General features: G+C 34.8%; 3 protein-coding genes across 3 annotated transcripts; 2 read left to right on the forward strand and 1 right to left on the reverse strand.

Moving 5' to 3' along the window:
* Window positions 1-1,396: 1,396 nt before the first annotated feature.
* LOC149517615 (photosynthetic NDH subunit of subcomplex B 3, chloroplastic-like) lies at window positions 1,397-2,137 on the reverse strand. The gene is made up of 4 exons (XM_089765085.1): window positions 2,104-2,137; window positions 1,749-1,972; window positions 1,540-1,650; window positions 1,397-1,444 (listed from the first exon to the last, which is right to left on the reverse strand). Exons 1-4 carry the CDS (start codon window positions 2,135-2,137, stop codon window positions 1,397-1,399), a joined length of 417 nt encoding a protein of 138 aa, XP_089621211.1.
* Window positions 2,138-2,909: 772 nt separating this feature from the next.
* LOC111278943 (tRNAse Z TRZ4, mitochondrial-like) lies at window positions 2,910-8,576 on the forward strand. Its single transcript, XM_022865717.2, has 12 exons — window positions 2,910-3,321; window positions 3,771-3,860; window positions 4,769-4,813; window positions 4,901-4,955; window positions 5,101-5,144; window positions 5,232-5,624; window positions 5,741-6,009; window positions 6,100-6,247; window positions 6,343-6,393; window positions 6,677-7,080; window positions 7,177-7,840; window positions 8,191-8,576. The coding sequence occupies exons 1-12, from the start codon at window positions 2,929-2,931 to the stop codon at window positions 8,506-8,508; spliced, it is 2,874 nt and encodes a 957-aa protein (XP_022721452.2). The 5' UTR covers window positions 2,910-2,928; the 3' UTR covers window positions 8,509-8,576.
* A 419-nt stretch (window positions 8,577-8,995) lies between these two features.
* On the forward strand, window positions 8,996-13,486 carry LOC111278422 (putative methylesterase 14, chloroplastic). The gene is made up of 4 exons (XM_022865056.2): window positions 8,996-9,817; window positions 10,553-10,792; window positions 11,784-11,918; window positions 12,302-13,486. Exons 1-4 carry the CDS (start codon window positions 9,653-9,655, stop codon window positions 12,572-12,574), a joined length of 813 nt encoding a protein of 270 aa, XP_022720791.2. The 5' UTR covers window positions 8,996-9,652; the 3' UTR covers window positions 12,575-13,486.
* Window positions 13,487-15,847: the final 2,361 nt, after the last annotated feature.

Raw genomic sequence — 15,847 nt, forward strand, 5'->3', positions numbered from 1 at the left:
GTTATGCAACTATTCCCATTGAGCAAAAACAACCGAGATATCGTGAAAACAATTGAAGGTGATAGGAGAGAAAATGATCCCCTACATATTGTTCAATCATTGAATCTAACTCTATGTTTAGATTGAGGGGAAGGGAAGAAAAGGAAAAAAAAAAAAAGAGAAAGTAACGGAAATAGAAAAACCCTTCATTTGTTTGTATAAACGTTTAATTTAAATGAAAGCAAAGAGGTAGAAACTCAATAACCTTTGCTTTCCCTTGTAATCATTTTTTTAATAACCCAATTTGGGAGAAAAGCTAAGGAAAAGAAAGTTGAAAAAAATTTATTTTTATCAAAAGACTATTATATCCATATTTTTATTATAACATTATATTTGATTATATAATTGACACTTCCTACAAAAATAATTTTTTTATGAGTATTTTATATAACATCACAGTTTATAAATATTTTATAATTTTTAAAGTCTTAACAATAAAATAAGTCAAATTATTGTCAGAATAAATTAAAAAGTAGAATTAAATACAAAATTAAGAATAAATCAATAACTAGTTAATACATTTTACCATATTAAATATGTTCAATTTTGTTTAAAAAGATTTATTTATATAAGCTAGGTAGTGTAAAAATACAGTTGTATATTATATGTTATTTTATAAAAAAAATATTGTAATTGAAAAAAAATATTATAATGAATTATTTCCTTTCTTTTTTTCTATTTATCCAAATAATGGCTATTATAATTTTTTTTTCTTTCTTTTATTAATTTTAACTATCTAAATAAAAGGTGCATGTACCTTTTATTTTTCTTTAAAAAATTTTCATCTCCTTTGTTTTTTTTTTTTTTTTTTTTTTTTTTAATATATATCCAAACATAGTGTCCATTTGTTGCGGTAGAATCCAATCCTTTTCAAGTATCATGCACCGTGAGATGCATTTGGACAGTATCCCGCGGTGCAATTATCTCAGTTTCACTCTAGTCAATGATTAAAGAGAAAGGATCCAATGAACAGTTGGACCCAAGGATAGTTTACTGTACTCATAGGACAATCGATTGTTTTAGTATAAAAATAAAAATTCTTTTCATCATCGATACATTTATATTTAAATATATATATATATATTTATTTTTATCATTAATTTTAATCTTATTTACTCAATCTCATTAATACTCTTCTTTTAATATTATTGAAACCAATCTCAGTGACGATCTATCCCTAAGTAAGCTGATATTTTATTATCCATCCACAAGATAATTTTTGCTTATCTATCTAACTTATCCAAGCTGAGATCACTTAACAATAATTTAAAATAGAATCTTCCTTAAAAGAAACAGGGTCTAGAAATGGCAATCACATTAATATTCTAAAACGCTTTTTATTTTCTTTCTAAAACGATTAATAGGTTCCACGGTAATTCACCTGCACAGTTAGCAGAGGTCTAGCCTGAAAATCAAAATCAATACAAAATCATTTTTTAACAGTGCCATATACATAAAAACATGTAGTAATCACTTACTACATATCAGTCATGAACTTACATATGGTCTATACAACTCAATGTTATCATCCAGCGTTATATCCTTGAGTTTCTGCCCACCACAAGCCCTACGAAAATGCACATCCGGGGTACCATCTGGCAGCAAAATAGACTAAAAAACCAATAAGCAAAATTTCATATTGAGCATTGTAACATATTAATCATTACTGCGTTAAGCATATAACGAATATATTATAATCTTTAACTTACATGAACCAATGCAAGATCAACTGCGGATGGTTCATCAGGCTGCTCCTTGGCCACGGATTTGCTCTCGGTGACGGTGCTAACAGCTCGAAATTTTCCTCTAGAGAAGCTGAGGTGCCTGGACAGCGCAAGGGCCTTGTGGAAGGTGGTGGTGAAGTTGAAGTTATAAGGTACCGACAGAGTAGCTAAGGCATGAGTGCTAAGCCGGAGAGTGCCCGTTTCAGATACTGTTCAAGTCAAAGATAATAGAAAGGTTTTCTATAGTATTTTTGCATGCCATTTTTTCTCATTTATTGTGGGACGAAGGCTGATCATCGGCCTTGTTTTAGGCTCAATTGAAGATTGCCGATTTATATACATGGGCCAAAAGGCAAAAGTGCTAGTGGGCTCATTTTTCAGAAAACTTTGGATGGCTGCGATCTAACATAGGCATAAATAGGGGGTTAAGAGATCTCGACACGTTGACAAAATGAATTAATAAAAACGCTATAGGAAGTAGTCAAACCTCTTTCCTTATTTTGATTTTATGGTTAAAAGTAGTATGATTTAATCGATCGAACTATTTTAATTTTATTGTCTCACAATAATTTTATTTCTAAAACTTTTTAGTTTCCATTTTTGTTTTTTTCTCCCCACATTAAGATGAGGAATGAGAATTTTGTTCTTACAATGTAATATATGGTGTATATATATATACATACATGTATAAATATATATTTTTAAAAAATTTAATTTATTTTTAATCTTTTAAATTTATAATTTTTAAAAATCTAATCAACATAATATTAATAGCTATAGACACTTTTTGTTTTCTAGTAATAATATTTGTATTAATAAAGATTTAATATGTTCTTTTATATGGATCTAAATTATGTATTTGTATTCCACATATCATTATTTGATAATATTTTATTTTAATTTTAAAATTAAAAAATTAACACTTTAGTAATAATACAAGCTCCTATTGGTATTTTTAGTTTCACTTTGGATTATAAAGTTTTATGAATGTGGCAAAAACTATATATATATTTTTGAATAAACCAATTGGGAGGGGAGTCAAAACCAACTGTCCAAGGAAACCCTGTCTCCTTTCCAACAGCAACGCAAAAAAGGCCTAAAACTAAAACCCTTACAAAAGCCTCCCTCCCATAGCGTTAATGCCTTACCCAAACACTTGAAAAAAATGCCATATATTTCTCCAAACTTGCGCCTTCTCTTTTCTCCTCTAAAACCCACCCTCTCTTCCCCTCTCTTCATCTCTATACCCAATCCAAAACCCTCTTCTCTCTTCACCCTCCTAGCTTCATCTTCTTCCTCAAAACGACCGCGTTCCGTTCCCTATCGTGATTCGCTCAACCTTCGCAGAAGAAATAGCAGCACTTTCAGTGAGCGTAAAGGCAGAGGCAGAGAAGTGGCCATGGAGGAAACAGCTGAGGAGTCAAGAGGCTCTTCTTCTTCTTCTTTTGGGTTTAATAAAAGGAGGGCAGAAGGGCAAGATAAGAGTGATAGGCCTAAAAAGAATCCCCAGTTAAAAGAACGGAAGCTTAATCCTACTAATACTATTGCATATGTTCAGGTCATTTTTCTTCATTTCTAATTTTTTATTGGGTTTTTAGTGGAATTGAGTGATTTGGTGAAATGGGTTTGTTTTTTTTTTTTGGATCAAAGTTGTGAATTTTGACTAAATGACTCTAGAGCATCTTGTTTTGGGAATTATTTGTGATAAAAATTTTTTTAAAAAAAAGGATAACAAATTGCATTATTTTACTTTTATTGCACTTTAGTCATTGGTTCGGAATTGATCAATATAATTTGCTTTTTTCACTGTTGGTTCTGGTTTTATAGCCATTTAAAAAAAATTGAAATGCAAATAAAAATTGATGTTGTACTAGAATGCTAATAGTGATAATGGTGCCCCAATGATGGTGTAATGTTTTCTTGGTTAAAGTTTAATTTTTTACTTGACAGTGTTGGGAAGTTTTAATTTATTTTGATTACTAATATCAGACATCTTTTGATTTGCAGATTTTGGGGACTGGAATGGATACACAAGACACATCACCTTCGATCTTGCTTTTCTTCGACAAACAAAGATTTATTTTTAATGCTGGAGAGGTAAGCATGGTGGCATATTTTAAAAATATTACAGTTTTTGAAATTTTAAAGAATGGAATGTAGTCCATACTTATTTCTCATGTGTAGCTTCAGTACAATTTATATGCATCATCCGGCATGCTAAAAAGCTGACGTTCCTTCATTATGTATAAGAAATATTCAAACTCTGCTTAACGTATAGGAGTCCTAATGTGATTGGTGAGATAAATATTCATCAAGAAAATGACTTAGTATAATCCCAGGTCTTATCTATTAGAGTTGCTTCTTTTTAGTTCACTCAAAAAGGCTTCTGACAATGCATTCTAAGCAATCATTGGCATGTAGGAAGTATGGCTTATCTCAGAGTTGTGGTCCTTCCTAGTTAACTTAGCAATTACCCGATAGTGGCACATAGTTCATGCAATAAAATGAATGACTAAGCTGTTGTTTGGCCTTGTCCAATTATTTTTAATCTCATGACTGAAACATGTATTATGACCAGAAGGATAGTGCTTCAATTTCCTGTATTTTAAACTGTGAATTATGTTCAATGTACAGTGGTCTATCATTCACTGCCATATAGTTAACCATGCAATGGACGGACATCTGGTGTTCTTTTGTATGAATATACAGACTCTATTCTTTTTCCGGAGGAACAATAGGCAACTGCCCACCTTTCTGTTTTCAGGAGCCTAACTTACCTTGTCTGTTTTTGGAGTTAGAATGTTGATTACTAATGTGCTTAATTGGTTTCTGGCTTCAATTTTGAAAGGCCTTACCAGTGACTATTTGGGCCTTAAAAGGTAAAATGGATCTAGGATGGTAAAATTAATGCAACATGGGCAGTGACCAATAAAGATATAATTTCTCTAGAAAGCTTATGAGCTCCTATTAATATTGTTATCAATTATTAACTGCTGTTATGGCAGGGATTACAACGATTTTGCACAGAGCATAAAATTAAGTTGTCAAAGGTATCGAATATACTTTTGTTTATTAGGTGGATCTATTTGCCAATTTGTTCACTTTCAGTCTAACTCTGATGCGGATGTTTTCTCCAGATAGATCACATATTTCTCTCACGTGTCTGCTCAGAGACAGCGGGTGGACTTCCAGGTTTATCTTGAATCTTCATTGTAATCATTCGTAGAAATTGATATACCATTATTTTTAAGCTTTAGTTTTATGGTAATTTTAATTCTGTATATGCGAAAATGATTCTACAGGCCCTGAATTGCTGAGTTTTAACTCATTGTTGCAGGTTTGTTGCTGACTTTGGCTGGCATGGGAGAAGAAGGCTATAGTGTAAGTCCTCGACTGATCTAAAATATTTAACTTTTCCTTGATATTGTTGTGCCTATTACTTAAACAGTAGCCTATATTGCTATAAAGGTCAAAATATGGGGCCCCTCAGATCTTGATTTTTTAGTTGGTGCAATGAAATCTTTCATTCCACATGCAACCATGGTTCACACTCAGAGCTTTGGGCCGGCTCTCACTTCTGATGCTGCTGCCACTGTGCCTGCTCCAAATAAAGCTTCAGATCGCATTGTTCTTGTCAAAGATGAGGTTGTCAAAATATCAGCGATTCTCCTACATCCACATTGCTCAGGACAGTCCCAAATTAAGCCCGGTGAAATGTCCGTTGTATATATTTGTGAATTGCCTGAACTTATGGGGAAATTTGACCCAAAAAAGGCTGCAGCTCTTGGCCTGAAAGCTGGGCCAAAGTATAGTGAGCTGCAACATGGTAAATCAGTGAAGTCAGACCGCCTAGATATCATGGTAGGTGATCTGTGAACAAGGAAAATATTTGTGGCCCTTCTATGCTTTGGTGCATCAGTTAATTGTCTAGTTACTATACTTTTCGACCCATAATAAATTTTCCTTACCATGCATAGGTTCATCCAAGCGATGTAATGGGTCCTTCTGTTCCTGGTCCTATTGTCTTCCTCGTTGACTGTCCAACAGAATCTCATGTACAGGAATTGTTGTCCATAGAATGCCTAAGTGAATATTACACAGATGTATCAAGTCAACTAACAGAGAGTACTAAGGTGGTAAACTGTGTCATTCATTTAAGTCCTGCTTCCGTTGTAAGCAGTCCCAACTATCAGAAATGGATAAAGAAATTTGGCTCAGCCCAACATATCATGGCTGGACATGAAAAGTGAGTCAGTTGCTTCTTGCATGAAAGTGAGTTTTGCTCCCCTGGCCTATTAACTGAGGAATTTTCTTATATTTGTCATGTTGCTTGCAGGAAGAATCTTGAGGTTCCAATTCTGAAATCAAGTGCAAGAATTGCAGCACGACTTAATTACTTATGCCCACAGTTCTTTCCAGCTCCAGGTTTCTGGTCTCTTCAGCACCTTAATTACTCAGCATCAGATGCTCTTGCTTCATGTGAGGTCTGTTTACATCCTACAAGTGACATTTTTGGACCATCAGGTTGATTATATCGTGAAAAGTTTGGAGGCAACTGAGTATTATTTCTTTTTACCAGGGTCTCACTTCAAAGATCTGTGAAAGCATTTCTGCTGAAAATCTCTTAAAGGTATTTCTCTTGGGGTTGATGCTGGTTCTTTTTCTTTAAAAATAAAAAAACCTTAAGAACCAATTTTCCTGCTATAAAATGACTTTTTTTTCCTGTTCCATGAATTAAGTGAAACAATTTGGTGGTTAGATGTTACCATAAAAAGAAGTCAAAATATTGCTGTTTAGAAGCTTTTGTGGTAAATCACTGACTCTTTATTTATATTGAGCTCTGGACTCTTAAGAAAATTTAATAGTGCAATAGTTTCCTAGTTAACAGCTTTTCCTACTTATATTTTGGACAGTTTACATTGCGACCTTATGCTCATCTGGGACTGGATAGATCACATATTCCAACTCTGATAGATCAATCCCAAGTAATTGATGAACTTCATTCAGAAATTCCAGAGATTGCAGATGCTGCCGAACAAGTCAGACACTTCTGGCATGGGATTAAAGAAAGTAGAGAGGTGTTAACTCCTTCTAAAGATGATAGAGTTATGATTGAAGAGCCATGGTTGACTGAAAATACTCTGCCCAGTTGTCTTGAAAACATAAGGAGAGATGACCTGGAAATTGTGCTTCTTGGAACGGGTTCATCTCAGCCTTCTAAGTATCGTAATGTTAGCTCTGTCCATATCAATCTTTACTCCAAAGGAAGTTTGCTGTTGGATTGTGGAGAAGGAACCCTGGGACAACTGAAAAGAAGGTAACATGTCACAAAGATTTTTGTTAGATATGGTTGTTATCATGGTCTTTACCCTTTTATTTCTAACTCATGATGATTGGTATATTGAGAAAACAGATATGGTGTAGATGGTGCAGACAATGCTATTAGAAATCTAAAATGTGTTTGGATCTCACATATTCATGCCGATCACCACACTGGTTTGGCGAGAGTGCTTGCTCTGAGACGTGATTTGTTAAGGGGAGTGCCTCATGAACCATTGCTGGTTATAGGACCACGACAGCTTAAGCGATTTTTAGATGCGTATCAAAGACTTGAAGATCTTGATATGCAGTTCCTTGATTGCAGGAGCACCACAGAAGCTTCATGGGATGCTTTTGAAAGCAATAAAGAATCAAATAATGATGGATCATCTCAAAAAAGTCCAATACATTTGAATGTCAACAATGAAAGCATGCAAGATATTAATGGACCTTTATTTTCTAGAGGAAGCCAAATGCAGAGCTATTGGAGAAAACCAGGCAGTCCGGTTGACCATTCTGCAGCTTATCCATTTCTAAAGAGCTTGAAGAAAGTGCTAGGTGAAGCAGGATTAGAGGCTTTGATTAGTTTTCCTGTCGTACACTGTCCCCAGGCATTTGGCATTGTTTTGAAAGCTGCAGAGCGTGTCAACAGTGTTGGAAAAGTGATCCCAGGGTGGAAGATTGTGTACTCAGGTGACACTAGGCCCTGTCCAGAACTGGTAGATGCATCTCGTGGAGCAACAGTACTCATACATGAGGCAAGTTACCGATTTTGAAATTTATAATTTTATATTATGTTTAATTGAATATCATCATAGCTAATAGCTTTTGTTGCCATCACCTTTCTTCGATAGTATTGGTGCAAGGTTGTACAATTTCAATATCTGTTCGTAGAGAGATTTATGGCATACAATTAAGATATTTTGATGGCTGGCGTTTAAATGTATTCATATTTTCCATGCCTATCCAGTATATCTTCTCACTGTTTAAGGCTCTTAAAAGGGTTTATTCAGCTTCAAGTTTACTTTGAAATTGGAGATCCTTTTATGCTTGCATGAACATCACTGGGCTAATTTGATTGACTGGCTTGAACTTGATCATATTACAGGCAACTTTTGAGGATGGCTTGGTTGAGGAGGCCATTGCAAGAAACCACAGCACAACCAAGGAAGCCATTGAAGTGGGTAACTCTGCTGGTGCTTATCGCATTATTCTAACTCATTTCAGCCAAAGATACCCGAAAATTCCTGTATTTGATGAGACACACATGCATAAAACATGCATTGCTTTTGACATGATGAGCATCAACATAGCAGATTTGCCTGTGCTTCCCAAAGTTCTTCCATACCTTAAATTGCTTTTTAGAAACGAGATGCTTGTTGATGAGTCAGATGATGTTATAGATTCTTTGGGTGTAGCTTCATGAAAAATAATGAATTAATTGTTTCTTTTTTTTTTTTTGTAATTTGCATATTTATCTCCTGATTCAGAGCTTACATTTTCCATAACAGTCTTTCAATGTTTAAAACCTGTCCGCCAGAGTTTGTGACCCTGGTGGCAGAGAGGAGCTGCCTTTGCTACCCAAATGGGCTTGTTATATCACAGCACATGTTAGACATCTATAACTGTTCATTGAAAATGGAAAACAAATTTTGTTAAGGCAAAATGATGGATTGATTAATGCACTCTCTTTTGTCTCATTTGGGTTTGGCGTGTCATATGACAAACTTGAATTGATTCAGATTAATTTTAAAAAGTTAAAGATTTAAATTTGATTCAATTCAAATTTAAAAAAAAAAATCAAATCCCGAAAAATTGAAACTTGAAATTATTTGAATTTAAAAAATTTAAAATCAACGTGATTCGAACTGTCACGATTTAAACCGGAGCTGAAATCCGAAAAAAATAAAAACCCCAAGCCCAATCTGAAATACGAACCCGTGATGCATCAAAATCTTTACATCTTCCTGTTATTAACAGCAGTTAGCAGTAAACTGGAGAACCCGAATCCAACGGTCAACAGACAGAATAAGAAAAGGAAAGTCTAAAATTTTCTAGCGGGAGAGAGAAAGACGAAAGCACTGAAAGTCTCCTACCGTTGAAAGAAGCGAGTATCCAAAAACACTTGAATTCGGTTGGGTATTTGAGTTAAGGAGGTGTTTCACACATTTGTTTAATGTCTTTTTTATAAACTACCTCTTCCAAGTCTTTCTTCCGCTTTTATACCAACTCCTTTTCCTATCTCTTCTTCTCTCATTTTTGAACTAATCCTTATATACTAGAATAAAACAAAATCTTAAAGCTGAAAGTGAAAACAAATATTTCCATCTTTCTGCCACTTTCCATTCATTAAAAAATTTTTGTTTCCTGGAAATCTCTCGACTTTCTTCCACTTTTCTGTCAGAAATGCTTTAAAATTGTTTTTAAAAATTTTATTTTTATAAAAAGTTTCCTAGGTTGTGTTAAAAAGGAAAAAAAACTAACCTTTTTGTGTTTTTCTGAATAATGGGTATAGCTTCATTTGCAGAAAAAAGAAAGATACCAAAGATAATGGATTAAGAAGCAAGAGAATGGGGAGGTCTCAAAGGAAAATGCTTGCAGAAGAAGAGTTTTTGCATAAGCTAGCTTTGTCTATAGCTCTTCATCAGCACAGATTTGATGGATCCATATCAAAGAGAATTGGCTCTACCAGCTCTAGAAGACACTCTGATCCGTTAGCGAATAACGAAAAAAAGGTGGGTTTTTTTTATTAAATACCAATATTAAATTACTTGGCTTTCCTTTACTGACTGTTTTCATGTGTAACCATTGTGTTAATTACTGTTCCAATTGATTGGATCTATGATGGAAACGTAGGGCTTTGGTGATTGATTGTAAAATAGGAGCTAAAGTTAGAAAAAGTTGTTAATCATGTTGAAAAACAGTGTTAGTCAATGGTCAAGCTATTAATATTGGAAAACTTAAAAGGAGAACCTGACAAACTATGTACTTGAATAATCTGCTTTTAGCAATTTATTTTTATATCTTCAAGTCAGTTTTTAAATCTCTCATACAATTTAGTTGAGAAGATGAAGAGATCTTTTTCTGCTTTATTTTATTATTTTTAATCAAAAGATAAAAGGGTTCTTATGATATGCACTTTTTGTTACAATCTGTTTAAAGCTTTATAAGCCCACATTATCACTTTTCTTTCGGTTATTTTATGAAAGGCAATTTCAAAAGCATTTTTTATTCCGTTGTTTTGTGATGATAAGAATGTGGAACATGGTCCATGAAGGCTGGTGAAAGATCAGTGATAAACTTCATGAAAGCTAAACGTTGGAGACAATTTGTGTTGAAGTAATGGGAAAATGGAAATGCTGAGGTTAAAAAATGTTGAAATAGACATAATTGTATTAGGATAACATTTTTACAAATTATATCCCCTTTCTGTATGGTTTATATATATACCATTTTCATGTTCTCTGTAGGTATTGGAATCTCTTGAAAATATCAAGTTTAAAAGAATCATTCTGATACATGGAGAAGGATTTGGAGCTTGGTGTTGGTATAAAACAATTGCTCAGTTGGAGGAAGTGGGCCTTCTGCCTACTGCATTGGATCTCACAGGTTCTGGTGTTGATCTGACAGATACAAACACTGTCACTACATTGGCAGAATATTCAAAACCATTGATTCAATATCTACAGAACCTTCCTGAAGATGAGAAGGTAAGAGGGTAGATTTGATATTACCATGAGTTTTATTCATCTAAAAAAGCCTTTGCATATGTCATGTTTAATTTATTTTCATTTATTAATTTTTGCAAGTTATTTTGATGGGTCACAGTTATGAGTATAAATGATACATTAGTACTCGTAAGTTATTCGGGTTCGATTCGAAGAAAACTCGAATTCGGTTCGATTATTATCGAGTCGAGCTTGAGTAGCTCGATTTATCAATCGAGCCGAATTTGAGTATTTTTATATCCGACTCGAGTAGCTCGCGAACTTAATTGAGTTTTTATATTTAAATATATTTTTATTATTTTAATTAATAAAATATTTCAAGTTCGAGTTCGAGCATGAATAATCGAACTCTTGTCGAGTATACGAATCGAACTTATTTTTACATATTAATCAAGCTTAATCGAGCGAGCTCGAATAACTCGAATTCGATTACGAATCGAGCTCGAGTTTAAAAAATAAAATTCGATCGAGTTTGAACCGAGTATTGAGTCTCGAATTGTGAGTTAAACTCGAACTCGAGCTCGATCTTCTCACTATTTAGCTCGACTCGACTCGATTACACCCCTAATCACAGCAGCGGAGGAGCATGCCTTTCTTATGCATTGGAGCATTTCCCAGAAAAGATCTCCAAAGCAATTTTCCTTTGTGCTACAATGGTGTCTAATGGTCAGAGACCTTTTGATGTCTTTGCTGAAGAGGTATTTTATCAATGCCTAGCTTGCTGCCAATTGTTGTACATGGGTGGCATCCAGTAGGTTTCGGATTCAAATTCAGTCATCTTCAACCCCTTCTTATATTCCTAGGCTACTGTCTCCTTTGTACTAAAAAATAATTAAAACGTCACAAACTAGAATGAATTGTACTCCAACCTTGGTTGTTATTTTACTGAATCTTTGTGGTTAAGGTTCTCCCTCAGTTTTCATTGCTCTTTATTATGTGGTTTACATGGTCTCATAAAAAAAAATTATTGCAGCTTGGTTCTGCTGAACGTTTCATGCAAGAGTCGCAATTTTTGATTTATGGAAATGGCAAAGATAAGCCTCCTACAGGGTTCATGTTTGAGAAACAGCTGATGAAAGGGTTATATTTCAATCAATCACCAACAAAGGTATGTTACAAGCCTTAGTGGTCAAGGGGATGATATTAGAGAACCTTGAAAATTCTAGTTATCCATTTTTTACCATTCCAGTACTGAAGAAGACCGGGGGATGTACATGTACAAGTATTAGAAAATAAGAAAATTTTAAAAAAAATTTGGATATTATTTTCATCGAAAGAATTTCAAAATCTGTTGGTAATTTTTTAAAATATATATGGACGGACACCTCCAAAAAAAACATCTTAGATCAGGACTGTTGATATCATAATTAATGATGATGCATGTTGGGTTTAATGGGGAATAATATGTTGCATTGAACATGTTATAGCATGTCAATTCTAAATGCTGTGTTAATTAATATATTATTCAACATGGTATTTGGTTCCTTCCAGGATGTATCTTTGGCAATGGTTTCCATGAGACCCACACCACTAGGTCCAATCATGGAGAAACTGTCATTGTCACCCGAGAAGTACGGATCCGGGCGGCGGTTCTTCATTCAGACATTAGATGATCATGCTCTTTCACCAGATGTGCAAGAAAAGCTAGTAAGAGAAAACCCAACAGAAGGAGTTTTCAAGATTAAAGGGAGTGATCACTGCCCATTCTTCTCAAAGCCACAGTCTCTTCACAAAATTTTAGTAGAAATTGTTCAGATTCCATAACTTGATTTTCAGATAAAAACCAACTATTCTTTAACCTTTTTCTTTTTCCTGACAGAAGACAAAAGGCACATTACCTGGCTTCAACACTGCGATAGGCCATTCTTGTATGTAGAACACTAGGGCCACCTGTCGGTAATTTGTTCTTTTTCCTTGCAGTAAAGAGACAGGCTGTTATTCTCTTGTAATTTACATGTTCTTCAAACAGTGCAAAACATTTTGGTATGGACAGAAAACACACTAACATGATTTCTGAAAAGTGGTGAACTCTTCAACAAATATGATTCAATTTAACTTCTAAACACCTTGCATCAATTCAACCAAAAAAAAAAAAAATCCACAAGACAGTTCACCAGGATCTCCCCTTCCATCACCGCTGATTATCAGCATTATTCTTGATCCAGTACAGTAAGTCTTCCCACCTGATTGCCTGCCGATGCTTGCTCTTGACAGCCCAATAAGGGAATTATCTAGTACCAGGTAAGGATTATTCAAGAACTATTCCGGAGAACACAGCCAAGGCAAATAGATGTTGCAAGTTATCGCAACACGACAGGAGAAGATAAGAACCCTAACATTGGGTGGTAAGGTTGTGCTTGAAAACGCCTGTAAATCAATAAAACAAGCAATAACAATCCTAGAAACAGTGTAGTACTAGTATGAATTAGTTTCACAGGAGAAGATAAGAACCCTAACATTGGGTGGTAAGGTTGCGCTTGAAACCGCCTGTAAATCAATAAAACAAGCAATAACAATCCTAGAAACAGTATATTACTAGCATGAATTAGTTTCACAAGCCCAGAAACAAAACCAAGTAACTGACACATGGAGTAAGAAAATTCATCAACTAATTTAATGGATTTTGATACGCAACGGGCTTACCAATTTAGTTAGATTTTCTAAGAATCTGAAGACGACTTCTGAACCCAAACTTGTTTCTGCAAGTAGATAGAGAAAAGACCATAAAAGGTGAACAAAAGTTGACAACAACTACAGTTGATTCAACACAAAATTGCTGACCTCATGGGCTCCAGAGCTAGTACCACCTCCTCTTTTGGAAGACTTGCCCTTACTTGATATGACAGACCCATCATCCTTCGTATTATTGGCTCTTGGATGCTGACCAAAATGTCTATTGGAACCTTAATGAATGGTATCATCAATAAGGAATTCCTGTAATACTGCATGTGACAAAAATACTGAATCAATCAATTATTGAGACACTAACCATTTTCTGACGGAATAATATGTCCACTGCTTCCATTAGGCATGTCGGCTTTCATTTCTCCTTGGGTAACTGAAAAATCGTAGACAGAAAGTTAGGTAAATTAGCTTGCATTAAACAGATTCATTTCTTGCAAATTCAAACAGTACGACATCTTGATACAAGAATTGTATCCCAAATCTGTCCACACTTTGCAAACACCAGATATTCATGTGCAGAAGCGTTAATACCCTCAATGGAATTACAAGAGGCCAGTGCAGATTGTAACACAGAGGGTGTCAGGCGCTCCTCACTAGCTTGTGAAACATCAGAACGATGAAGAGGGGCCATACACCATGATCAGGTTTATCCTTATTTTCTTATACCTTTTTCATGCTTCTCACTGCCAGATCCTGAACCATGCAGTCCCTTTTTTATGAACTAATCATCTGAAACTCTTTTAGTATCACCATCAGATTTCAATGCACGTATTTCATTAGAGACAAGACCCAATCGTATATTAGTGGGCCGGCGAGGTCTCTTGACATTGTACAGACTCATAGCTTGAGTTTCCGGCTGACGCTTGACTGCTGCTGAAGATTGATTTTGGCCCGCTTCATTACTCAAAAGTATGCTCCTTAGTAACTTTCCACCAGCCTCATGTCTTTGTCTCTGTCTTGGAGCAGTTGAACCAGGTGAATTTGCTACAGGAGATGATGCTGTCCAGAAACACCCTCTGGCTCATAGGAAATTTATAAGGAGATCATCATATTTGCACCAAACTTGAAACAACCAATTCAAAAAATTAACTCCACAAGCACATATAAAAAAATTTCTCAAATCAGTAAAATAAAACTTGAATATAGCTAACAATGGACACCATGAGTGAGTGGAAAGGAGACAAACAAAAGGCAATATCTTATAAGAGGAGCCTCTCGATCTCTTGGTTTCAGGAGCAGGATCTTTTTCTTCCCAGAATCAGCAGAAGAAGTGATTCCAGCTACAGGACCATAATGCCACAGATTGCAATGCAATTAATTACAAAAAAAATGGGGGAAATACAATGAAAAAGAAAAGTTAAAGACCAATACCTGCACCTAAGGTATTTAGTATGTCACCAACTTCCAGCCAAATGAAAGAAGATAATCCAAACTCAAGTCCAGAGAGAGAATAAACCCATCAACTTAAACATACATAAACGCACAAGCTCAAAAGTAAGTACATAGAATGACATGTGGCTCTTGCACTAATTCCAGTATAAAAACAATTACAAGAAAACTAAAGGTCGGCATTATTTCAGCGGTTGTTTTAGAGACAAATAAGAGTAGTCCAAAGTATGAACTTAGGTTGAAATAAAGCTCCATCATGGGGGCCTCGATTAAAGAAAATTTCAGTATATTCCTTTTCAGTGGCGCTATGAGAAAATTGCAGCGGCATTATATCAATGTTCCATGGGTCAGATACACCTGTACACTGGTGTATAATATCTCTGATTTCCAAATAGTATGGGGATAAGAGCCATATCCTTGCTATTGTGGATCATCTGGAGTAATAAATACTTGATTTTTTGTATTTCATACCAATTGTCAAACTCATAATGCTTTATTTTTCTTAATGATCAATCAAAAGGTATGAGATATATGAAACAGAAGGGTGATCACAGATAAATTAAATGCATAATAACAGGTGGAGGTAGTCATTGGCATTGATGATAGGTTATGTGTAAAACAGTCCTCCCGAAACATTTACAATTAGCTTTGCAGTTAAACACATTCATGAAAAACATGCTAAGCTTTCCAGTTAAACATTTTATGAGATGTCTATGGACGCAAAACAAGAGACATATGTTTACAGACAATTTTGAACACTCAAAGAAATTTATATTAATTTAATCCAGCAATGCACTATAGAACAGCATGAGGGTTGTTTATTGCAAAAACAATCAATAACTTATTTTATCTCTAGAATTGTATCTTGCTCTATGTTCAAAAACAAACAATCGCAATGATATCGCTAACAAATTTGATAAAAATGCTGATATAGCTCTATGTGGTTCATAAGCCTTTGCAAAG

This window comes from Durio zibethinus, chromosome 8 (genome assembly GCF_047325235.1).
Source record: "Durio zibethinus cultivar Kanyao isolate XHJ-2024 chromosome 8, ASM4732523v1, whole genome shotgun sequence".
Classification (NCBI taxonomy): domain Eukaryota; kingdom Viridiplantae; phylum Streptophyta; class Magnoliopsida; order Malvales; family Malvaceae; genus Durio; species Durio zibethinus.